This window comes from Eumetopias jubatus, unplaced genomic scaffold, assembly GCF_037043125.1.
Source record: "Eumetopias jubatus isolate StellerSeaLion01/CBP00866 unplaced genomic scaffold, mEumJub1_p1.0 scaffold_15, whole genome shotgun sequence".
Lineage (NCBI taxonomy): Eukaryota > Metazoa > Chordata > Mammalia > Carnivora > Otariidae > Eumetopias > Eumetopias jubatus.
The window spans coordinates 10,938,951-10,966,258 of record NW_028274821.1 but is presented as its reverse complement, the minus strand read 5'-3'; the positions used below and the strand labels follow the sequence as shown (position 1 = coordinate 10,966,258).

The 27,308-nt window shown below is 36.2% G+C and overlaps 1 protein-coding gene across 3 annotated transcripts in view; it reads right to left on the bottom strand.

The window, feature by feature from the left end:
- Window positions 1-27,308, bottom strand: part of ZNG1A (Zn regulated GTPase metalloprotein activator 1A) — a 53,002-nt gene that overhangs the window by 11,063 nt on the left and 14,631 nt on the right. For all 3 annotated transcript variants that reach the window (XM_028117356.1, XM_088019183.1, XM_028117355.2), the window contains 6 exons: window positions 17,950-18,009; window positions 16,760-16,797; window positions 11,720-11,766; window positions 9,250-9,336; window positions 6,813-6,857; window positions 1,617-1,673 (listed from right to left, as the gene is read on the bottom strand). In XM_028117356.1, the coding sequence (XP_027973157.1) occupies window positions 1,617-1,673; window positions 6,813-6,857; window positions 9,250-9,336; window positions 11,720-11,766; window positions 16,760-16,797; window positions 17,950-18,009 (334 nt within the window). The remainder of the gene's footprint in view (window positions 1-1,616; window positions 1,674-6,812; window positions 6,858-9,249; window positions 9,337-11,719; window positions 11,767-16,759; window positions 16,798-17,949; window positions 18,010-27,308) is intronic.

Here is a 27,308-nt window from a genome sequence, read left to right as displayed (position 1 = left end):
CTTGATTCCTCCGTGTGTACCTTAGTCTTCAGAGATAAGGATGCTCCTTTCCTCTGGGCACTGGGAGGGCACCTCTCACACGAGGCTTTTATGACTCAACTACTTTGGAGAAAATGGGAGAAAATATTTCTAAATCACATATCTGATGAGGGGGTAATACCTAGAATATATAAAAAAAATTCCTCCAGCTCAGCCACAAACAACAACAAACCATGGGATTAAAAAATGGACCAAGTATTTGAATAGACATTTCTCCAAAGATGATCTACAAATGGCCACTAAGCACACGAAAAGCTGGTCATGACCTCGAACCACTGGAGAAATGCAGAGCACAAACACGAGGAGCTGCCACCTCATACCCATGAGGACCGCTACTACCAAAACCAACTAGAAATACTGAGTGTTGGCGAGTCCATGGAGAAAGCAGAACCCTGTGCACCGCTGATGGGAAATGAAAATGGTGCAGCTGCTGGGCCAAACAGTATGGCATGCCTCAAAATAGCAAAAAGAAGTGAAAGCAGGAATCGTGAAGAGACATTTGCACACCCATGGTGTAGCAGCATTGTTCACACAGCCAAGAGATGGAAGCAACCCAAATGTTCATCAGTGGATGAATGGACAATATGACGGAATATTATTTAGCATTAAAAGGAAAGAAATCCTGTCACAAGCTACAACATGGATGAACCTTGAGGACTAAGTGAAATAAGCCAGTTAAAATAAGACAAATGCCATACATTTTCATTGGTATAAGGTATCTAAAGAAGTCAAATTCTTTTTTTTTCAAGATTTTATTTATTTATTTGAGAGAGAAAGAGAGAGAGGGTGAGCACAAATGGTGAAGAGGGGCAAAGTGAGAGGGAGAAGCAGACTCCCCACCAAGCAGGGAGCCTGACGCAGGACTCAATCCCAGGACTCTGAGATCATGACCTAAGCTGAAGGCAGATGCTTAACCGACTGAGCCACCCAGGAGTCCCCTAAAGTAGGCAAATTCTTAAAAACAGGTAATAGAATGGTGGTTGCCAGGGGCTGTGGGGAGGGGAACAGGGAGAGTCATCATTCAACAGAGTTTCAGTTCTGCAAGATGAGAAAGTTCTATAGATCTGTTGCACAACAATGTGAATATACTTAATGCTACTGAACTGTAAACTTAAAAACGGTTAAGATGATTTAAAAAAAAATGAGACTGAAGAAAGATACATTCTTCTCCCTTATCAAAGAGATTCCCTCCAGGGAAAGAAACAGGAGAGTGATCCGTCACTGAGGAGAAAGGAGGAGTGTGTAGGAATATCCCAAGCTAAAGTTTTTTATGTATTTCATCCATTTTTCTCATAGAAAGTATTACACACAGTGGTTGGTGCAGAAGTATTAACGATGAATCCCTAAAGTTAACTACCATTTATACTAAAATTTCTATAGGAAAATGCACTGTGATTTCCAAACATCCAATTAATAAAACTTTCAAGAACAATATCATTAGGAATGATCTTGTACACCAAAGGAATGACAAGAAGCTTAAATCAAGGGTGCAACTGTATAAATCATTCCTGTAACTTCTACAACTGTGGAATAAGAAGTATATTACAATAAAAGTCAACAAAATACAGAAAACATACCTTATTCCAGAAAGACTGTCAAAGGCATGAAGATCTAATACATTAGCGAGATGAACTCTAAAAGGAAGAAATCCAGTGTAAACTATGGGAAATTCTGTGAAATATATTCAATTAATCAGAGGAAAAAAAAATCTCTAAGACTCTTTTGCCAAAAACGTAGACATAAAGTTTAATCAATATATCATACTATTTTGGGAAACACATAAAAATGACAAGCAAAGAAGAAAAAGCTTGTTGTAAAATTTTTTAATAGAATTTCTTCATAAAATTAAAAAAACAGTGACTAGTATAAGTTCAAGGCAGAAAATTATTTGATTATTGCTTCAATAAACTATATATATTTTTATTTATACTTTCAATTGTCTTTTCAATCCTGGGAATTTATGAGCTTGATTTCAAATACATTTTACAGACAAAAAAAAAAAACCCTCAGTTATAGAACTGGAACTTTTCAAAGCAGCAGTTTATTACTCAAAAGATGAAATGTGGGACGTGAAGCGAAGGCACTGCCGCAGTACAGTACGTTCCCTTCAGGACGTCTGGATTTCATTTACTTCACTCCCCGCCTTCCACGATATAACAGGTAGTATTTTAAGAATACAAGGAATCAAACAACTATTCTAAGACCCTAATCTACATCCAAAGAGTGGTTTATTTCCTTCAGACCAGGGTTGCATAGACTGAAACACCCCAGTTAGCACTCTACCTGAATAAACATTATTTCCATGGGAATTATTTAGAGGTAATTGTGGCCTATCAGGAAAGCAGTGTTTCAAACCAGCAGAGAATATCATATCACAGACAGCATTCATTTTGGTTTAAATACATATACAAAGACTAGTGAATGAATTCCAATGTTTACGTGAGCCTGTAAAACAGTAGAGGACAGTGATTTCTCTATAATCAAAGCTATGATGAAGGAATGTTTCAGGAAAACGACAACATAATGAATTTCAAAATTAGAGTCCAGGAATTTGCCAAACATGTAAGTTCTCTTACAAGGAAAACAAAACAGTCAAATTCAAGATTTTTAAAAATACGCCAACATGTAGACCAAACCACCTCTTCTAACGTAGGAGTGAGGTGCACTGCCTGCTTTGCTGATTCTCAACAGTCTGCCAAATATTCATGCCTGTGGCAACAATACTGTTTGATCAGGAGTACTTATCCCAGCACAAGGCAGACAAATTCCCATCTTACTAAAAGAGTAATACTCCAAAGTTATATGCACATAAACTATAACAACACTGGAAATTCTGGACATTCTAGATGAAAAGAATCAGGAAAATCATCAAAGAAGTAAATATTCCATAAAGAAATTTGTAAATATCATCTTACATAAGAGATCAAAGCCTTAACATTAAACACATGTCCATTTTCACCATGACAGTTGAGTAAATATTTGTACTAATATGTGACAAATGAATGAACTTCTCCCCCAAGTTTATCATCTTTACCTTAGGAAACAGCTAGTTTAAAAAGTACACCTGCCAATTGTCTGAATATCAAAACTCAGGCCAACTGTATGAATACCAAAAGTCAGTTTGGAAACACAAGTTTCTAAAGTAAACAGTTTCATTCTGACACTGTTCTTAAGAATCCATGTCACACATTTAGAAATAATTCTGCTTGATACGCAGAATCTTTTGATATTTCCAAAACACACAGGATCAACACTAGATCTGTACAGGTTAAAAATCTACAGAGAATAGAGTCCCCACTGAGGCTGCCTCAATCCAGCCTCTGCCCTTGCTCCTGAGGCAGAGCTGGTAGTCCTGGGGGTGCTGAGGTGCATGCCTCTCTTTTCTGTACATGTGTGGAAGGGAATGGAATAGGATTGGCGGAGCTCTGGTCTCCCACCTGGACCAGACTGGGGCTCTCCGCTACGGGGACCATTGAGGGGTGGGGACGCACTACAGCAGTGTTGGAGGCGAGGGGGCAAAAAAAAAAAAATCTACAGTGAATAAAATAATACCAGTCTCTCACTGTATCTCACCAGATTCTCAATGGACAGTAAAACAGGAAAAGTCTAAGGTTCCAGATTAGAGTTACCATGGACCTGCCCCAAATCTAGTAACCCCACAGAAAATAAATTCCTTTACTCATCCAATTAGAAAACTAATTTCCACGGCATAAAATATACTTAATTTCCTCCTTTAGAGATAATAGCATCAGATATTTTCAAAACAGTAATACAAAAAAATAAAAATAAAAAGACTACCACCATTAATTTTTACGTGGTGGGGAGGGGAGTTCAGCGGCTACCCCGGGGTTAGTGTCTACTAGTCATCTTTCCAAAGTTCAATCAGTCTCCTAAACAGGAGCCACCAGCTAATCCCAGATCTACGAACTGTCAAACCCATCCAATGGCTAAGTCCTGAACTCTAGAACCAGATTTCTGAAGGCCTTCCCCAGTGGCACCTCAAACTTAGTGTCTACAAAACTCAACTAAACACCTTTTACCAAATCCCTGCTATCACTACCTCACCCGCAAGTTGCTCCCCATTCTGGTACTTCCTTCCATGGAGAACTGCACCCATATTCAATCCTCCCAGGACTCATACTGCTTTTAAAACCTTTCACTGACTCCTTGCTGCCCACAGAAAAAAAATCCAAAGTATATGTCATTGCATTCAAGATCCTTTGTGGAAAGTTCTCCATCTCTTCAGTCACACCTCTTTTTCTCTCTGCCACACACCATGTGCTCTAGCTGTTCTAAAATACTCACAGGTCCCTGGAGTACAAAATCTTCCCATGCCTAAAAAGCCATTCTACTCTTGTTCATCTGAAAAAATCCTATTCATTCTTCAAGAGGTCGATAATCACATCCTCAGTCAAAATTTCCTGAATTTTCATCAAGAAGAGCTGAGTAGTTGTTCCTCTATGTTCCTGTTCTTATAGGGCCCTACATAATTAATACTCCTGTTATACTGATAATATTTAATATATTGGGTTTTGTTTGTTTACTTCTGTCTCCCCCAAATGACTCATCACCTACTACAAAGGCAGAGTTTTTGCCTTATCCATTGCTTAAATCCTCAAAAAGCCAAGAAATGCCTAGCAACTAATAGAATGCCCAATAGTTTGTTGAACTGATTAACTTATTACTGAACAACTGGATTTTGGTTTTCTTCTGTTCGGTCCTCTGAAATCTGCAAGATTAAAAAGGAGTCAGGAAGAAATAAGAATGGCTCTTCTGATCTTCCACCCCTACTTCTGAAGTCTACGTGGCCCATTAGAACTTCCATTTGCTTCAAAGTCAACTTAAGTCTTACCAATAAGACAATGTTACACCTGATTCTTATTCCTCAACTTCAATACTCAAGGTAAGCCTTTTCTACATATGCTTACAGCAGTCTTATTATTGTCAGTTTTACTACTATCAGCGTTTGTCAACCACAAAATGCTTGAGGCATTAAAATTTAAAAACAAAAAAACAAACACAATAAAACAAAACTTCCATCAGTGATTTCCACCATTTTGTTAAAAACCAGATCTCTTGTTTCTAAACTGGGAAGGCTCAAGTTGCTGTGCCTCAAGGAATTGGGGGAAATATTTAATGTTAAGATTCATGACCATGGTAAGAATTCTACCATGGAGGTCTGATCTTCATTGAAAAAGATCCTAATCCAACTTCAGTCCTCACAGCAAGGAAGTACTATTTCAGAAAGTCCCTAGATTCTCAGATACAATGGCAAACACAAGACACTGAAGAAACAAGAAAAAAAATTTTTAAAAAAGGAGATTTTATTCATTTGCTCATTCATCCATTTGAAGCAACTAAATTTAATCACTATATGTTTACTGTTCTATAAACATAACAGAACTGTTAGAAATGTCATAGAACCATCAAAATTGTTACACAATAATCTCTTCAAGATAAAACCTTTACACGGGACGTAAAGGTTTAAAATGAAAACAGAAAGAAAAATTAAGCAAAGTAAATCCAGGAGCCTGTAAAAACTGATCTGAGATGTTTGTAAATATGAACCAAATAAATGCTATTACAGCGGAACCATAGCTATTGATGGATATGGTTTCTAAAAACTTATTTCACTTTCTGTGGTCGTCTGTGCATCACTTTGTAATGAAGAGAAAATTTAGGGAGAAAGAAAATGGTAAAATGCAAGAGAAAGAAGACTAATAACTGAGGAATGGCTCTGGTATGAGTTAGGCGATCAAAGGTTTTCTACACTGGAATCTGAAATGCAGGGAGCACATTCGGCGTTTACTTGTGGGAGACTTACGCTAAGGGCATCCTTCTGCCACTTCCACCCGCAGATGAGTGGCTTTTGAGAATGCACACCAAGTTAATTCCCCAGCTGTCCGCACGCACACAAGCAGCTGTCCCCGCTCATGCCTACTGCCCAGGGCAGTCTGTCAGCACCTCTAACCTCTGCTGCGCAGATGAGCCTCTGAGCAAAGCCCGCTGCTGCACTTCCAAGGAAAGAATCTCTGAATTAAGAACTGCGTTGGCACTGGACTGCCAGCCCTGAGACCCACAGCTGCTGGCTGCATGTTGCTGGGTCTCTCAGCTGCTGAACCATTCATTCTTGCTAAAAAATGAGCTTAATGATATATCCCTGTAAGAATTTTCTGAAATCATAATAGCATTCATTGGAAAACAGAATTCAATCCAAAGAAATACAATTCACAGATGTTTCAAGAATATGTCTATTTTAGAAAGTACTGCACATCTGTATGAACAGAATAAAAAGACAGAAGAACCTACAGGAAATGGACATAAAGATAAACTTAAAGATAAAGGTTCCTCTATTTTTACATGACAGATTATTTTTGCAGCTATACAAAAAACTTAGAAGTTTTTAGAAAATATTAGAATGCCATTTAAGTACCTCAAGCTAAGATGATTCCTAATAACATACTTTTAGGGATTTCTATACTAGTTACTTTTCTGAGTGGATGAAAAGTCCTATGTTTTCTTCCTCATGAAACAAAAGCACAGCCACCCAGCCTTACCATGGCTCTGTAGTCTTGCTACAACAAGAAGCAAACTATTAACCAAATATGCCAAACTAATTTATAAAGAACATTCAAAACATTTTGGGGCCCCATTTTTTAAAAAGGCACATGTATCTTTGTTATAAAAGAATCAGGCATATTTATCAATTACTTAATAATTATTATTAACTAAAATTATTTACTGTCAATATTAGTAACGGCTTTTAAAAGTACCTTGATCTTTGTGTTTCTAAAATTTTTCCCAGTCCATTTATGGATCTGAAATAAACATAAAAATAAAGAAGGGTAAAAAGGTAAATGTTAAACTTTTTAAAGATCATAAAGCATATTATTTCTAAAACAGGAAATAAGCATATACAAATATATCTGGAGAAAAAAACCAGAAAAACAAAACTTACATTTTTTTATAGCTTATTATTTTTTTTCTAATCATAAATCAGGTATATTCCACTTAGGTATTAAAACATGACAGGCAAAAATCTACTGCACAACTGACTAACTGGGGAATACTTTGTGATTTATAAAGAGACCCTTCACATTAGAAAAAATGATTCATAGCCAGTAATTCTAATGTTCTCAAAGTGAGTAGATAAATCAAGATTTTTACTGATACTCAATTTTCCACAAGCACACATCGTGGAAATGCCTATACACAGGCTAGAAATAAAAACCTAAAAAGTTGTGAGTGGCTTTGACCCAGCCCGTCCTCGTTTTCACAGTAACAGGAAGTCAGGTATCCAGGTTCTTCCACAAAATAACCTCTTCGTTCCCTAACTAGAATCTCTACCCGCTCTGCCAGTCCTTCCCTTTCTGGTATTACTGAGATAATGAAACAGGACTCCCTCACCAAAAATACTTGTTAAATTCTTTTCAACATACTATACACCTCATCTATTTATCTTTATACCATCAATTCCATTGCCTTCAGTGTTACTTGCTGAATGTATGTGCCTTTTGTTCAAGCTTATTCTCATGGGTAAGGTTTCCCATCTACAATGATTCTAAGGCAAGTCTCTCTACCATTTCACAAAGTTCTTAATCTTTTCTACTTGAATATACTGTATAACCTGATGGCCACTTCCTCTCAGATATGTTCACCTTCTTCCAACTCCCCAAATCTAATGCCCAGTCAGTTGCAAGGCTGATGTACAATGGAGGGTCAAAATCCAAAGGGTCTGTAATTTATCAAAGCACTGTGTCCAAATTCTTTCCTGGTACTGCTGTACAGAGCAGGCTGGCAAACAAAATTTAGGAGACCAGAGTCAAAAGGGGCAAGAGAAGGAATCTCCATTCACTGCTTTCATCTTTCTAGACTTTTCCAAAAATATCAACCATTTTTCTATTTCCTTCATTTTTACTCATTGTAGCTTGAAATTACTATGTAAACCAGGAAAAAAAGTTACACTCTATTAATGATAATAGTAGCTAACAGAGCACTTACTATGTGTCAGGCACTGTGCATAGTTTACCAACAATGTCTCATGAACACTTAAACCAAACTTAATGAAGTAGGTATTCTTTCCTGTTTTAGAGATGAGAATTAAAAAGAACACAGCAAGAAACAGACCAAGGAGTAGAACCCAACCAACCAGATTCTAAAGTCCATCCTCTTAAACACTATGCAGCACTACCTGCACTACACATGGAGATATTATTAGTTTTTTATAGTAAAGACTCAAAGGATATTAACATTAAAATAATGTGCAGAAAATGTGCAGAAAAATATGGATTTCTTTCCTCTTCAATTATTCATCACTGCAACCAATCTTCTCATGAGCCTTGCCTTTATTGATTCAATTTATAACATACTATATGAACTGGTACTGACAGAATCAAAATCTGATGCCAGCAGATTATACTCATTAAAGATGACTAATAATAAAAGCTATTGGATGTCTCTTTGTAGATGGCATTTATTAACTGCCTTAAAAAATAATTCAAAGTCCCTGAACTCTAATCTCATTTGAAAAGTCCAAATGACTGTGGATCATTTAGCATATATTTGAGTACCATTCATACTGTCCTATGCTGACCAACCCTGGCCATGGACACTGAAGACATTAAAGCAAGCTGGGAGACAGGCACGTTTAGTTGACAGTCAAGGAAGACAAAGTCAGTGAGGGTTCAGGGCAAGGAGACCACCTGAGACAGGGGAGATTTCACAGAGAGCGAGGGAGAAAAGGAGGTGACGGGACAACTCTACAGAATGGATGAAATCGCTTAAAAAAAAAAGAAAGCAAAGAAAAACAGAGACAATGAAGGAATTCAAGGACTGGCAGAGTGAGAGTGAGAACATGCAGAGTAAAGAAAGGATACGGGAAGACACATCCATGGGAAAGTAAATCGTCCTGAGTAAAGTGAGAGAACTTCCTGCAGGCCAAGAGTCAAAGAGAGACAGGAAAAGGAGGCTGGAGCCAGAAGACCCTGAGTATCAGTCTATGAATTCTAACTGCATTCTCTAAAAAATGGGGAATGACTTTATATACTTACTTTTACATAACAGTCAATTAGGCATCAACAATAAATGACTCCAGAATGGTACTTGAAGTAGGTCAACTTTGAACCTTAAGTTTCTACAGGGTAATACAGCAAAAATCTTTTATATAGTACACTTTGGATTTGTAGGTAGTTAACACTTAAAACTTCATACCTAATGGCTGTTCTTAATTTGCTTAAATCCTCTTCTGAAACCAAGTCTGTTTTATTAATGATGATGATATCTGCCAAAGCAACTTGCCTAAATTAGCAAAGAAAGAACCGATGTCAAAAGAGAAATGTTAAGAAATTAAAAATAGAAACATCTCCTTCAGATCAAATAGCATTAAGAACTATATAGTACTCTGTATGGTAATTGATTTTACTCCTATTTATCATTCTTCAAACAGTAAGAATAAACTGCATCCATTACTATATAAATTCAGATTTCATATGTATTCATTCAAAAAATATTTACTAAGTGCTCTCACTTGCTACTCTCAAACTACAAAGATAAACCCCCAAAAGTTTACAATCAAGGATCATTTTCAACTCAAAATTTTCTTTGTAAAGAAATGCATAAAATTCAGATATTAAATATGGTAAAAATATGGACAGTCTACTGACTAAAATATTCCATGTTATCACATGGAATTTTCAAAGAAATAAAACAAATTAACATTAACACTAAACAGTTTTTTTTTAAAACCACACTTCAGAAGATACATCAGGATCCTGAACAAATATCTTCTTCATCACTATAAATATGTTTTTCTCTGTAAAATAGATACACAGACATTCAAGTTAAAGAATGTTATTCTGTCCCATTGACAGAATGCTAGATAACAAAATAGCTTACTATAAATAGAAGTTCTATTTTCTTTTTTTTTTTTTAAGGATTTTATTTATTTATTTGAGAGAGAGAGAATGAGAGATAGAGAGCACGAGAGGGAAGAGGGTCAGAGGGAGAAGCAGACTCCCCGCTGAGCAGGGAGCCCGATGTGGGACTCGATCCCAGAACTCCAGGATCATGACCTAAGCCGAAGGCAGTCGCTTAACCAATTGAGCCACCCAGGTACCCGAAGTTCTATTTTCTATTAACAGGAGTAGTAGAGCTGAGGATTCTTTAAATTTTCCTCAATTCTTCAGGAAATTTTAATCACTAGGCTATTTATTCCTAATTCCAGTTTTATGCTACCTGAAGATATAGCCAATTAGGTCAAATGACATGGCCAAATTCTCAAAAATAAATTAACTTTAATTTATTGAAAAAGCAAGTTTCAACAGTATGTACATCATAATCCCATTTCTGTTTAAGTAAGTGTTCTATGAATAAAGATTAAATGTGGATGGGGCACCTGGGTGGCTCAGTTGATTAAGCGACTGCCTTCAGCTCGGGTCATGAGCCCCCAAGCCCCGCATCGGGCTCCCTGCTCGGCGGCGGGAAGCCTGCTTCTCCCTCTCCCACTCCCCCTGCTTGTGTTCCCTCTCTCGCTGTGTCTCTCTCTGTCAAATAAATAAATAAAATCTTCAAAAAAAAAAAAGATTTAATGTGGACACCTCAAAATATAAAGTCACTATCTTTAAATTGGAGGCCTTTTACATTTAACTTTATTTATTTAAGATTTATTTACTGAGAGAGAGAGAGTGAGTGGGGGAAAGGGCAGAGGGACAGGGTGAGAGAGAGAGAAGCAGACTCCCTCCTGAGCGAGGAGCCTGACACGGGGCTGGATCTCACACCCAGAGAACATGACCTGAGCCGAAATCAAGTCACTTAACCAAACGAGCCACCCAGGTGCCCCATCTTTATTGTGGCTTTTATGACACTTCACTTATTTTCTAATTTGGCTTCTTTATATTTTCTATAATAAATATATTTTTAATAAGGAAAAAAATTATAAAAATGTTTAAGTTCAGTCTAATCTGAATCATACCTATATACCCAATGCAGTGTTCAGGCAGGATTACAGCACCACAGAGCACTATAGTCCAAAATGAGAGGGAGCCAACTGCTTGTTTGTAGTCTACTATTTATGTCTGGATCACACTTAGCAAATCACAGGGAGACTCCCCCTTAACCCCAGCAGCAGACCTAGCAACCACGGTATATCCCGAAGCCTTTTTCCCCCATTAGCAAGAATATGCTTAGGGTAGGCAAACTGATTTAAATATTTATAAGTCTAAAGACAGCCCAATTAGGAACATAAAGGTATTTAAGCAAAAAAATGTTCTAAATGCCAATTAAAACTATTTCTGTATTTATTTTGTTCTGAGTAACAGTGAATACATGAATCAAATGAATTACTGTTGAAGAAGGCAGTAAGTGAACCAACTCTTTTCTTTATAATCCTCTTGAATCCCAATGACATCATAAAAGAACAAAAACCCAGTTTTAAATGTTCACTGCTCCCAAGCACCTTTCAAAGAACTGCTGTGCCCAACACTCATTTTATGCTACATATAAAAGTTTTAAATAAAATTTTAGTTATCAGACCATTATAAGTAGCAGTAATTCAATTACAGGGGATAAAGACAACAAATTTTCCTTGACTATGTTTTTATATTTCTCACTTTGGTTTTGGTTTTCATAATAATTGTCTCTTTTCAATTAGCCAGTAATCAATATATACTTTAAATATGAATACCTAGAAGCTTCATTGATAAGGCCATCCGGTTTTTCTTCTTCTAAATGCTAAACAAAAACAAAGTTTGAAAAAAGTTACTGTGGGAAAACACAAACACTAATGTCAACACAAAGAATTTTACCTTGGAGACTCCTTTCTTGCTTCTAATATACATTTCAACAAGTTCTATTACTGAACACACAAATGCAGAACTAATTTTTCTAACTGAAAGCATTTTATTCCCCATTTGTAATTGTTTTCCTACAGTGACTCTATTGGGGGTGTTTGGGGGAGGGGGCAGGACTTAAATACTGTCCCCCTGACACCTCCTCTTCCTTAAAAGGAAAACCCTCCAGATTTAAATAATGTCAATAAAAACAAAGAGCATTACAGTTCAAATTATAGGCCTTTTCCTTTTTCACAAAACTGTTTTTGTTCTAAATATTCATTATTACTTATATATAAAAGAGATAACCACCAAAATAGACTTTCTTAAATCTAATACACTTCCATCCATTCCGGTCCCAGACCCCACTTCCCACCCCAGCATCACACACAATATGGACTCAGTGCTGAGCCCTTTCTATTCCTGAAACAAGCTGTGGGAAGGCCACAGCCCCAATTCTAGCCTAAAAGCAGCTGACCATTTAGAGAAACAGACACCTGAGTGACCTGGCCCCTCAGTGCAACTGTTTACTTTGCTGACCTCTCCAGAGTCAAGCTAGCTCCAAAAAAATATTGTGACACTGACATAGGGGCCCACAAGGTAGCTGTCATCTCTCTGGAAGTGGTTATTATTTTTCCATAATTCTATTTAAATCCCTAAAGGCATCAATGCCAAAAGGTTCGTCTCTGCAAAACATTCCACCTTCATTACTTTAACCTTTAATAGACGCTCCCTGTCACAAGAAAAAGCTGCCTACTGAGGTTAGAGGCAATTTGATTATATTGATATTTTTTGTATTTGAAATCAAACTTCACAAATTCTTAAATCATTTTACATACATTATCTCATTTAGCCTTTCTAAGAATTAGAAGAAATGGCTATTCTCATTTTATAAAGGAAGAAACTAAATTTAATACTGTCACTGTCACAGGATACTCTTTTATAGGGTTATTTTTCAAAAACTGAAAACATGTGCTATAGAAGTAAAATGATAATTTTAAAAACTTATGAATGAAAGCTTTTTATGTCACATAAAATCAATCTTCGATACAGATGTTACATAAATATTAACAATCACGTAAGACTATACTCATAGAGAGTACCTAAAAGTTACATTCAAAATTACTATATTATTGGGGCGCCTGGGTGGCTCAGTTGGTTAAGCGACTGCCTTCAGCTCAGGTCATGATCCTGGAGTCCCGGGATCGAGTCTCACATTGGGCTCCCTGCTCAGCAGGGAGTCTGCTTCTCCCTCTGACCCTCTTCCCTCTCGTGCTCTCTGTCTCTCATTCTCTCTCTCTCAAATAAATAAAATCTTTAAAAAAAATTACTATATTATTATTATTAGTGTATCAAAAACTGTTCCTTGCCAAAAGACAAAGTTTACTATTTTTCCTAATTATTCTTGGCCTGAGGCTACTGCAAACCCTATTATTACGTCCTGTAGAGAATAAGGCTGTTACCATCCTGGAAATAGTACCTGGCACCAGGCTCAAAAAATATTTATTGAATGAATTCTAGTTAACACCCCTATTTGTTGACAAAGATAAGTAGATGTTGTTATTTGAAATATTCTATATAATGTGCAGCAACAAATCCCCTTCTATTCAGCAGTATACCTATCTAATAAAGATGTATTTTTAGCAAGGCACCTGTTTCTGAAAGATCCTGGAATATTCCAGGATTTGAAAATTTGAAATATTTTTCAAAATATTGTATTGTTGACCTTTTGGAAGCTTTATTTACACATGAATTTGGGGCTATGTGGCTGTGAGTTGGTGGGGTATAAAAAAAGATATGGCAGGAAAATTAGATATTTTATTTTTGAATTTCCATACCTTTCCATAAATGGAACAGTAGTTTTACAAAGTAACCCATGTTTTTAACACATTTACTTCTCCAGAAGATTAGAAATCTACACTCAAAGCTAAGTGGGAAAAACCAACATTTTACTACCTTCAGGCAATCAAGAAGTACCAAATATAAAAACATGTTAAAATCCCCAAAATAAAAACAGACTAATATGTACAATTCTATTATGGATAAGGCATGTAATAATCATATAAAATTATAGAAAAAGATAAAAGCCCTGTTCTATGCATTTTTGAAGGCCATATAAACATAAAGAAATAATAAATGCACACTAACATTTATTTTCTCTGGGTATCAGCCCAATATTTATTTTCCTTATGCAACTTCCTTCCTCCCCAAGTCAAACTTTGCAAAAAGACTAAAACCAGTGTCTTTTATTCAAAGGGACATTCTCCAATATTGGTTACTCTGTCGGATAAATTCCATTTATAAAGTTAAAAAAAATGGAAATTTTGATATTCTATGCTACCTGCACAGGCAAGGAAGGAAAACATCTGGAAATTTTTTTTCAAAAATTTTAGAGTGTGTGTGTCTGTGTGTGTGTGTGTGTGTGTGTGTGTGTGTGTGTGTGAATGTATACATATGCCCAAAGGATTCCTCACCTCTGCTGAGAGACTATGGCTTTTGCTTATATATTAAAAAAGACAAAAATGGTTTTGGTACTAATTAACCCGACACTTCCCAAAAGTCAAGGTTCAACCTCCAACTCAGCACACAGTAAGAAAGAAAGAAACCCTTTGAAATAACACCACTGTAGACCCGACTTCAATAAGGGCTAGCGGGTGTCCTCTTCTGCAGAAACAGAAACAAGCTGGACCAAAAAGAAGAGAGCAAGATAGGGGAAAACACTGGTGTTGACCAAAATGGAAGAAATCTAGTGTCAAAGATGTCAGACAACATTTAAAAAAAGCAGCAGCTCTCTCCTCTCAACGGACTGGTTATAGATCTGATGCTATTTCAGCTGTTAGAAAACGATTATTGCATAATGTCAGTCTATTTATTTTTCCAGTCTTTTCCAAGCCAAACTGTTTTCTGACTGAATTGTTTCAACAGCTAGCGCAATATAACAGAAGAGCCAAAAAGAAACCTCTCACTTGACCTTTCCTGTGTAACTTCATCCATTGATTCTATTGCATTAAATGCTGTCACATTTGTAGAACTGAAAAGAACAATGTTGGTAGCCTGGGTGTCAAGTCCTGAGAATAGAGAGCTGTCATTTGAAGTTGTCCAATTCTTTGCCCGTGATTAAAAAATGAATATTTCAGATCAATGGGTGACAATCCCATTAGAGTGATAGCCCATGATATCAATTACCACTTCAGTTTCAATTTGGCTCCCTGGCCACAGGGTACCATTTCTCAGCTTTACTTGTGATGGGCTGGCTCTTTGAAGCATGACACCCTTAAATTGCTGCCCATTATCCAAGTGTCATTACTTGTACTGCCTCAGAATTCTCTGAATCACAAGCAGCTACTGGGGTCAAGCTTTGCAACCAGAGGAATTGGACAAGTGAGCAAATTCTTTATACAAAGGAAAAGTTATTTATCTGGCATCTGACTTAAAAAATCTAAAGTTTCCATTATCCTGACAGTATGTCAGTTTTGTGTAGGTATATTGATTTAATAATTTAAGAGGTTTTATCAAGGTGGCAGGAGGTTAAACGTTTACTGTGTTTGCATTATTCAGAATGTTGCTTTGTTTATTTGGCCTCAATTACACTGATAATAGATTCTATTTAACTCCTCTGCAAATCTAAATATACATATAAAATTATTCCTGTAATCATAAATACATAAAGAGTTTAACTCTGGGTATGATACCTTAAGTCTATCAAGAAGACAAATAAAATATCTTAACTGCTATCTCTTCTGTAGGTATCCCAAATTTGGTATTAAATGCATGTAAGAGATGAATTCAGACATGCCTATAATAAACATCCAGAATGAAGAATTTTATTTATTTTGCTTCCTCCATAAATATTTTGTTAGAAATATCATGGTTTCAGAAGAGTCGGAATTTTTCTGAGTAAAATTGTAATATCTGGAATCTTTCTTTGATTCTTAAGATGACTAATAAATTTGGACTCAAAATCTACAGAGAAATTATTTTCCAAATATCTCAAATTAGGCAGCTCTATTCCTGAGGGAGACAAAGGGCCAGTGAAGGGATAGTGGTAACCACTTAACAAGCATGCTCCACCAACTGAACTAGCCAGGTGCCCCGGAAGGAACACTTTCAAATTAACAAATTAGATATATGTCGAGTAGAATACAAAATGGACGTGCATTTTTATTTAAACTTCTAAGAAATGATTACTTAGGGGGCTATCCACATCCCAGAGTGGGACCAGGAGATGGAGGATAATTTCATTCTCTTTTCCCTTTAGTAGTATTTCACTTGGAAAGTTGAAAAATATTGTTTTATTTTATGCAACAACATGTTTTTAAAAATCTTACTAAGTGCATTTTATGAATAGAAGTCCATTTAAATGTATTTGAAGAACTTGGTAGTTATGAAAACATTCACAGGAGGATACCTTTTAAAGGAGAGTTTCTCCTCACTGCACCTATGTATAAACCCTGATCTCTTCAAAGTAAGGTAAAGCAATTATTTTTTAATGCAATTATTTCCAGTTTGTGTCTGGTAGCAGTTTAACAAGAGAAAAAAGTTCTCATATGCTTTCTCAAGCTCAATTTCTTCTATCAAATAGAAAAACTCATCAACAATGGGGTTGAGTCCCAGTAAGGAGTTACACATACACAAACTTTATCCTGTAATATCATCATTACAAAGTATTACACTTCCAACTTCTATCATATCAAGCCAGAGTAACAGAAAATACTTAATTTTAAAACACAATAATTAAAAGACACACAAATTTCATCTATTGTTCACGATAGTTAAAAAAAAAACTTTTTGTTAAAATATTCAAACAAAACTGTAGAAAAAAAATAATATAATCAATCCCCATAAACCCAGCTTTTAACAAATAATTAGCAACTCACAGCAATCTTTCAACTTACTTTTAGTCCATATTTTGAATCCACAACAGTTATGATACCTACAAAGGAATATATCTTTTAATCACCTCTATGCTTGAGAATGAAAATCACAACTAACCTATATCAGTTCATAAATGTTACTCAATAAAATATTGGTTTTTCTCTTGCCAAAGCTGCAATTTAATTCAATTCCATGAACAAGTAGGCACATTTCAAATGTGTACTGAGTGCCTAGTACCATTTTAAGGCATTAGGGAGGTTATAAAATAATTTTTTAAATCAAATAAACAAAGAAGTAAATAAGAAAATAAGATATTTCTGGCCTTTAAAAAGCTTTAAATCCAAAACATGATGAGACAAATTCCATAATATAAACTGGAATGTGATAAATTACACAAGACAGGTTATTTCCAGTTTATATATTCACATTATCAAAATCAAGACTTCTCTTAACATTTAAATTACTGCTTAACAAATCTAAGATGCCTTAAGATATCTTATTCCTAATAATTTGCACCAAATCTAACTCATACAAGTATTTTCCATAACATGTACCTAAGTTTCCAAATGGTCAATTAGTTTGGCAATCTCTGAATTTTATGCCAAATAATTTTTTCAAATGGTAACAGCAGAATGAGTCTGATGATGCCTAGGGAATTCAACCAGCTCCATGCTGCATATACTAGAGCCAAATGACTGGGCACAGTCTTAAATTTCACTCTTGAGTCTGTGGAAGACCTGGTTTAAAGAAAGGTAAAGGGTGGGCGGGGCATAGTTACTTCATTCAGAAAGTTTCTATATGTCTTACACGAAGTCTATGAATACAATTGCCCAAAAGTGTTAAGGCAAAAAAAGTAAGGGGTGGGGGTTTTGCTTAATTCTTATCTTCAGAGGAAAATGAAAGCAGAAATATGATCCTCATACTGTATATTTTAAATAAAATAAAAAACTCTCTAACATAGTTAGTACATAAACAGAGGATATAAGAAACTGACATAGCACTTTAAAAGGAAAACCTTAGTGGAAGCACTAAATTGAGAGCTGACATTAAGATCTGACATCTAGTTCTACCACTCTCTGGGGCTTTGGAATCTTACTTCATCATCAAACTAAACAAGTTTAAAAAGATTAAAATTATAATGTGAGCAGAAAAAAAAACTTAACCATAACATTTTACTTGAAAACAAAAGAATATTTGCTTTTTAACTTACCATCAAGATAAATATCAACCCCTAATTCAGCATCAACCCAAAACATAGAAGCTACAGCACCTGAAAAATATGTAAAATATTCATCAAATAAAAATATTTATTCAAACTGAGAAACACTATTCTACCCAGGCTGTTTTAATGTGTCCTAAAAGAATTAGCAGGTGAACACATATACAAATTATGTATGGCTTTCCAAACTTCTTTATGGGAATTACAACAACAGAATCTTTTACTATTTATACTCATTTCTTCCCCTCTCCCTTTTCTGTCCCCCCCGAACAAAAAAAAGAAAGAAAGAAAAACAGATCAGCTCTTATCACATACAAACCCAACACCAAGCTTCTATCAATGTCATAGTAATCTGCCAATAGATACTACCAAATAATTTGGGCACTACGGATATGTGCACACGGGACTTTTTATGTTTTCTCTTCCAAATTTAATAATCATACAGTTCACAAATAACGAATTCTCTCTCTAAAGGGAAGCAAAACACAACATAGATAATTCAGAAGCCACTTGACCGAAAAAGGGAAAAACTTGCAAGTTTTATAGAAGGAAAAGAACAGAAGGCAAAATTATACACTCTATAAGAGCATTACTAGTAAAACCTTATACTATTTGTTTAATATTGATATAAAATTTGGATCTGAGGAAAAAGAACTTCTAAGTAAGAAATTAAAACTTGTTTTTGACACTGGTTCAGTAGCAAAGCACACGCCCTGATCAGTTTGCCATTACACAAGAAAAAGAAAACTGGCAGTAAAAAAAGTATTTGATTTTTCAAAGCATCACAGGTCCAGTTAGTGACAGGGCTGTCCAAAAGAATGAGTACTGGGGAAAAACAAGGATAACTGAACTCATACCCGAGTCTGAAGCTGTCCACCTACACTGAGGAGATGTGGTCCCCCAAGCATCACTGTGTCAAGAGCGAAATACCTGTCAGCTGTCTACAGTGATTACTCATGCAAGATAATAGCAAGGGCCACAAGATCTAATGGTTTCCTGATACCTATTGATTTTTTCCCCAAAACTTAATAGTTTTCCAATTTGACTGAAATAGGATTTGTGAGTAACAGGGGCGAATCAATGCCTGTTCTTTTCAAGGAAATTACTTTACCATGACAATTATTTAGCTTAGAACTGGAGAGTGTCAGTCTCCTAAACGGGAAACAACTGAATTGCCAATAAGAATTTTCTTCACTTACTTGGCTAACATCATGATTTTAATTAATGAGGGAGAAAAAAGTAAATCTACTGTGAGTATCATTACCCCAAACAATAAGTCATAAAAAAAAGTCTTAATTTTTTTCACTCAGTAAAATTCCACATTGTTCATAAACCTTTTTTTTTAATTTATGGATTACTATTCAGATAGCTTATGAGTCCTATACAGTTAACATTCGTGTAGTATTAAGTTGAATTGCAAGAGTGTATTAGAGCTTTTTTTTCTAAGTCTGATGTGTATCTTTGGTAATACTTACCAGGCTACTTAAGAAAACTATTTAAAATTTAGATGAAGGTGTTTAGCAAGAGGAGTAAGATGAGAGAATAAGTTAATCAGTAGTTCCAAACACAGGGTGTTTTTTCTCCCCAGGGAATATTTGGCAATGCCTGAAGATATTTTTAATTGTCTCAACTAGGGGAATGCTACTGGCATTTAGTAGGTAGAAGCCAGGGATGCTGTTAAATATCCCACAAGGCAAAAAACAATAAAACAAAACAAAACAAAAAAAACCAAAAACATCCCACAATCCACAAGACAATCCCCTACAAAAAAGAACTATCCAACCCAAAATATCAGTTGTGCCAAGGTTAAGAAACCCCGACCTAGATTATAGAATCTCCTTTATTCAAAACCGATTACAACAAACATTTAAAATAAATAAAATTTTAAAAGCCAAGTTTTATTAGCAGCAACCCAATATACAACCTCCTGCCACAAATTCTGAAGAGTGATACTCTAAATAAGAAACAGAAAGTCCTATGTGACTTCTGAAAATTCTTATTGCTACCCTGACTAATAAGTGGTTGTGGGGAAAAAGTTTACAAAATCCAAATACTTATCAGAAACAGCTTTCAAAATGGCAAGAAGGGGAACTGAGCAAAGAATAAGTAATATAGGGAAAAGTCAACCAAGGGTAAAAGTTTCTAACCATTTCTACATTTTTGGAGGAGGGGGTCACTTTATAGGGCTCAGAGCAAAATGAACTAAAAGGTCTGAAGCTCAAGGTTGTACCTGCACAAGGTATTAATATATTTTCATGAGTAGCTGGAGGAAATTCAGGAGGGGAACACTGGGTACTTTAAGAGAACAGAACCTAGGAGTCATATTGCCCATCTGGCTCTCTCAGTCACCCCTTTTCCTTTGCTTCCCCTTCCCTGCTCTCAGCAAGACCCAGCATTCAAATTGAGGTCCAGGAGAAAAACAAGTTTAGGCAGGATGCGTAAAATATTAAAAATAACACATCAACACCATATGTAAATAGACTTATGTTCTCTACATCAACCTCCAGCTTGCTGAAAAAACAATGCACATATGTTTTTTCAAAGAAATGGAACAAATAATCCTAAAATTTGTATGGAACCAGAAAAGACCCTGAATAGCCAGAGGAATGTTGAAAAAGAAAAGCAAAGCTGGCGGCATCACAATTCCAGACTTCAAGCTCTACTACAAAGCTGTCATCATCAAGACAGTATGGTACTGGCACAAAAACAGACACATAGATCAATGGAACAGAATAGAGAGCCCAGAAATGGACCCTCAACTCTATGGTCAACTCATCTTCGACAAAGCAGGAAAGAATGTCCAGTGGAAAAAAGACAGTCTCTTCAACAAATGGTGTTGGGAAAATTGGACAGCCACCTGCAGAAGAATGAAACTGGACCATTTCCTTACACTGCACACAAGAGACCCAAAATGGATCAAAGACCTAAAATTGAGACAGGAATCCATCAAAATCCTTGAGAACACAAGCAGCAACCTCTTCGACCTCAGCTGCAGCAACTTCTTCCTAGAAACATCACCAAAGGCAAGGCAAGCAAGGGCAAAAATGAACTATTGGGGACTTCATCAAGATAAAAAGCTTTTGCACAGCAAAGGAAACAGACAAAAACCAAAAGATAACCAACAGAATGGGAGAAGATATTTGCAAATATCTTATCAGATAAAGGACTAGTATCCAAAATCTTACCAAACTCAACACCCAAAGAACAACTAATTCAATCAAGAAATGGACAGAAGACATGAACACACATTTCTGCAAAGACGACATCCAAAAGGCCAACAGACACATGAAAAAGTGCTCAACATCGCTCGGCATCAGGGAAATCCAAATCAAAACCTCAATGAGATATTACCTCACACCAGTCAGAATGGCTAAAATTAACAAGTCAGGAAACGACAGATGTTGGTGGGGATGTGGAGAAAGGGGAACCCTCCTATGCTGTTGGTGGGAAGGCAAGCTGGTGCAGCCACTCTGGAAAACAGTATGGAGGTTCCTCAAAAGTTGAAAATAGAGCTACCCTACAACCCAGCAATTGCACTACTGGGTATTTACCCCAAAGACACAAATGTAGGGATCCGAAGGGGCACGTGCACCCCAATGTTTATAGCAGCAATATCCACAATGGCCAAACTATGGCAGAGCCCAGATGTCCGTCAACAGATGAATGGATAAAGAAGATGTGGTATATATACACAATGGAATATTATGCAGCCATCAAAAAATGAAGTCTTGCCATTTGCAATGACATGGTTAGAACTAGAGGGTAAGTGAAATAAGTCAATCAGAGAAAGACAATTATCATATAATCTCACAGATATGAGGAATTTGAGAAATAAGACTGAGGATCATAGGGGAAGGGAGGGAAAAATGAAACAAGATGAAACCAGAGAGGGAGACAAACCATAAGAGACTCAATCTCAGGAAACAAACTGAGGGTTGCTGGAGTGGTTGGGGATGGGAGGGATGGGGTGGCTGGGTGATGGACACTGGGGAGGGTATGTGCTATGGTAGCACTGTGAATTGTGTAAGACTGATGAATCACACACCTGTACCCCTGAAACAAATAATACATTATACATTAAATGAATAAATAAATAGGAAAAAAACAATGCACATATATTACAGCTTAGAAGAAACAAAAAAGAAGATAAAAGGAAAAAAACTGAAGAAATGAACAAGGTATATAAATGACAAAGAACCCATTTTGTTAGGAAACATAACCCAAGAAGCCAAAGAAAATTCTCAAAGGCCTATTCATGATAAGGAACTTAAAAACAACAAAATCAATTAAAAACAAACTCTAAAAGGCAAGATAAAGCAGAGTAACACGATACGGTAGTTTGTGCTAAAGAAATAAACATACAACCAATAAACATATCATTACTTAACGAATTCTTTTAAAACATCATGGAACAGAACAGATACTGGTGGAAACAGAATTACTGACAGAAAGGAACATGTAAGATGACTGAAGTAAATGCAGAAGCAAAAAACAAAACAATTAGAAGATAAAACATATGGAGAACATAAGAAAATTCAATGTAAGGAAAATTGGTGTCATCAAGTGGAGGACCCAATAATTGGACAAAAAAATCTTTATGGTAATAAGGTAAATGCTCCTAAATGAAGAAATAAACCTAGAGATTACAGATTATACTGTAATCCAAGGAAAAATGATTATGAATGACACGTAGATGTACCCTGGTTACATTACTGACCTTCAAAAATAAAGGAAAAAATTGTCAGGCATTTTGGATGAGAAAGCAAGTCACTTTCAAGGAGGCAGAAAAAAATTAGACTTTTCTACACTAACATTCATTGCCCCAATATAATAAAATAATGACCACAAAGCTCTAATCAAAGTGTTCCCTAAGGATATTACCTCCTGCCAAGTTGTTTTTCAACAATGAAAACACCAGGTAGACAGACTCAAAACATTACAGGAAACAACAGCATTAAAACTCAAAAAATATATCGCTCACAAATCCTGATGGAAAAAAAAGGAAATCCAGGCAATCAAAAAATACTAAGAGATCAAGAAGCAATATTTGTTAAGTTCTGAGGGAAGGAAATCATGATCTGGAAATTTTATACCCAAATAATCCTTCAGGTATAAAAACAAAAGACAAGCACTCCCAAGCAAGTATGCAAGAACTCAAGGAAGGAGGGGCGTCTGGGTGGTTCAGGCAGTTGAGCGACTGACTCTAGGTTTCAGCTCAGATCGTGATCTCTGGGTCATGAGATTGAGCCCCGCGTGGGGCTCTGCATTCAGCACGGAGTACTCTTTTTTTAATTTTTATTGTTATGTTAATCACGATACATTACATCATTTGTTTTTGATGTACTGTTCCATGAAGCATGGAGTACTCTTGGGACTTTTCTTTCCCTCTCCCTTAGCCCCTACTCCCAACTCTCTCACTCAAATAAATCAATCTTAAAAAAAAAAAAAAAATGCGAAGGAACACGGCATCCATAGCTTGAAAGGATTACCTGACCATGAAATTCAGTCAATAAAGAGATTCATCAACTCAGGAATGGAGAAGCCACAGTACTGAGGTAATGAGAACTAAAATTGTTTAAGATAGAACCAAAGTGTGAGAGAATGTAGATGTTAGGAATTTTAACACAGCACAGGATAAATCAATCAAAACCAGCAGATGGCACTAAGTGGAAGTGTTCATCTACTCCTTTATGTCCGGGAGTCAAGAAATACTCTGAACTGACACATATAGTTCAAAAACTAACTCGTCCCATTTGTTTATGTTCTTTATAACCTTTTTTCCCCCCTTAACTCATATCCCTTCCAGTGAAAAGGCATTTTTCTGATATTCAGGATTCCTTCATCTCTTTCAAGTTCTCTTTCAATTACATAGTATTTTTTTTTTTTGCTTCTGCCCACCTTTTGAGGAATTTATTAATTTTAATGATATCAATAGTTGATTTGTGGAGTATCTAATATGTGTTGGCTTACATATATATGTGTGGTTTACATATAGAATATACAAATTTTAATTGAGGTAAAATGATATGTGACCTTATATTAGTTTCAGGTATATGGCATGATTCAGTATTTGTATACATTACAAAGTGATCACCACAGTAAATCTAGTTACCATCCAACACCATACAAATGACCCCCTTCATTCATTTCAGCCCTCTAACTCCTTTCCCCTTCTGATAACCATCAATTTGTTCCCCGTATCTGAGTTTTGTTTTGTTTCTTAGGTTTCACAGATCGATGAAATCTAACTTATTTCCCAGAGCATAATACCCTCAAGGCCCATCCCCACTGTTGCAAACGTCAAGTCTATTGTATATATATTGCACATCATCTTTAACCATTTATCCATTGACAGATGCTTAAGTTGTTTCCGTATCTTGGCTACTGTAAATAATGCTGCAATGAACATAGGGGCGCACATCTTTTCAAATTAGTGTTTTCATTTTCTTCAGAAAAATACCCAAAAGTGAAATAGCTGATCACATGAAAGCTCCATTTTTAATGTTTTGAGGAGCCACCATACTGTTTTCCCCAGTGGCTGCACCAATTTGCATTCCCACGAACAGTGTATGAGGGTTCCCTTTTCGCCACATCCTTGCCAACACTTATTTCTTGTCAATTTGACTCTAATAGGTGTGAGGTGATATCATGTTGTGGTTTTGATTTGCATTTCCCTGATAATTAGTGAAGTTGAGCATCTTTTTCATGTGCCTGTTGGCCACCTGTGTATGTCCTTTGGAAACATGTCTATTTAGATCCTCTGCTCTCTTTTCAGATTGTTTTTTTGCAACTGAGTTCTTTACACATTTTGGGTATTAACCCCTTATTAGATACATGATTTGCAAATATTTTCTCCCAGTCAGTAGATTGCGTTTTCATTTTATTGATCGCTTCCTTTGTTGTGCAGATGCCTTTTAGTTTGATATAGTCCCACTTGTTGATTTTAGCTTTACTTGCCTTTGCTTTTGGAGTCAGATCCAAAACTTCAACACCAAGAGCGTTGTCAAGGAGAAAACTACCTGTTTTCTTCTAGCAATTTTATGGTTTCAGGTTTTACATTCAAGTCTTTCATCCATTATGAGCTAACTTTTGTATATTGTGTAAGACAGTAGCCTAGTTTCATTCTTTTCATGTAGCTGGTCCAGTTTTCCCATCACCATTTATTTGAAGGGACCATCTTTTCTTCATTGTATATTCTTGCCTCCTTTGTCACAGATTAATTGGCTAGAAAAGCATGGGTTTATATCTGGGTTCTCTATTCTGTTTCATTAATCTGTGTCTTTTTTATGCCCATACCATATTGTTTTCATACTACAGCTTAGTAGTACAGTTTGAAGTCTGGGACAGTGACATCTCCCATTTGCTCTTCTTTCTCAAGACTGCTTTGGCTATGGGGGGCCTGGGTGGCTCAGGCAGTTAAGCATCTGCCTTCGGCTCAGGTCATGATCCCAGAGTCCAGGGATTGAGCCCCACATTGGGCTCTCTGCTCAGTGGGGAGCCTGCTTCTCCCCCTCCCTCTGCCTGCCGCCCCCCCTTGCTTGTGTTCTTGTCAAATAAATAAATAAAACCTTAAAAAAAAAAAAAGACTGCTTTGGCTATTCAGGGTCTTCTGTGATTCCACATAAACCTTAGAATTAATTATTTGTTCTGGGGCGCCTGGTTGCCTCAGTCAGTTGAGCATGTAACTCTTGATCTCAGGGTTGTGCATTCAAGCCCCATGTTGGGTGTAGAGATTACTTTAAAAAAAATCTTTTAAAAAAATTATTTGTTCTAGTTTTGTGAAAAATGGCATTAAAATTCTGACAGAGGGGCACCTGGGTGGCTCAGTCAGTTGAGCATCTGCCTTCCATTTGGGTCATGATCCCAGGGTCCTGGGATTTGAGCCCCTTGTCAGGCTCCCTGCTCAGCGGAGAGTCTGCTTCTCCCTCTCCCTCTGCTGCTCCCCCTACTTGTGCATGCGCTCACTCTCTCTGTCAAATAAATGAATCTTTTAAAAATTTTTAAAAAATAAAATCCTGAGTTTGCAATGAATATGTATTTTGCTTTGGGTAGTATGGACATTTTAACAGTATTAGTTCTTCCAAACATGAGCATGGAATAACTTTCCATTTAGTTCTGACTTAATTTCTTTCATCAATGTCCTAGTTTTCAATCTACAGATTTATTCCTAGGTATTTTATTCTTTTTGATGCAAATTGTTTTGTTAGGCTTTTTGCAAGGATTGTTTCCTTAATTTCTCTGACACTTCATTATTTGTGTATAGAAACACAACAGGTTAAGTGTACACCGATTTTGTAAACAGCAACATGACTGAGTTCATTTACTGTTTTTTGGTGGAGTCTTTAAGATTTTCTAAATATGTTATCATGTCAACTGGAAATAGTGATAGTTTTATTTCTTCCTTTCCAATTTGGATGCTTTTATCTCTTTTTCTTGTGTTATTGCTGTGGGTAGGACTTCCTTGGATAAAACAGGCAAGAGTGGGCATCCTTATTTTGTTGCTGATCTTAGAGGAAAAGCTTTCAGCTTTACACCAATGAATATGAGTTTGTCATGTATGGCCTTGATTATATTTAAGTATTCCCTCTATACCCATTTTAAGAGTTATCATAAATGGACACTGGAATTTATCAGAGGCTTTATCTCCTTTTATTGAGGTGATCACATGACTGTTACCCTTCATTTTGTTATGTGGTGTATCGCACTGATTTGCAGATGTTAAACCATCCTTGCATTCCTGGAATAAATTCCATTGATCATGGTGTATGATCCTTTCAACGTATTGTCGAATTCAGTTTGCTAATATTTGTTGAGGAATTTTACATCTGTGTTCATCAGGGATATAAGCTTGTTAATTTTTTCTTTTCTTTTCTTTTTGTGGTGTCCTTCTCTGATTTTGGTATCAGGGTAATGTTGGTCTTATAAAATGAGTTTGGAAGCTTTTCCACCTCTTTAATATTTTGGAAGAATTTGAGAAGAATAGATATTACATCTTTTTTATGTTTGATAGAATTCCCCATGAAGGCACCTAGTCCTGGACTTGTTTGCTGGGTGGGTTTTGATTACAGATTCAATCTCCTTACTAGTAATGCATCTAGTCAAGTTTTCTATTTCTTCATGGAAGACTGGAAGTCTTGAGAGATTGTATGTTACTAGGAATTAACCCATTTCATTTATAGTAGTCTCCTTTGATCCTTGATTTCTGTGGTATGTTAACTTCTCTTTCATTTCTGATTTTCTTTTTCAAATAACCAGCTCTTACTTTCATTGATCTTTTCTATTGTTTTTTTTTACTTTGTTATTTATTTCCACTCTGAATCTTTATTATTTCTTTCCTTCTACTAACTATG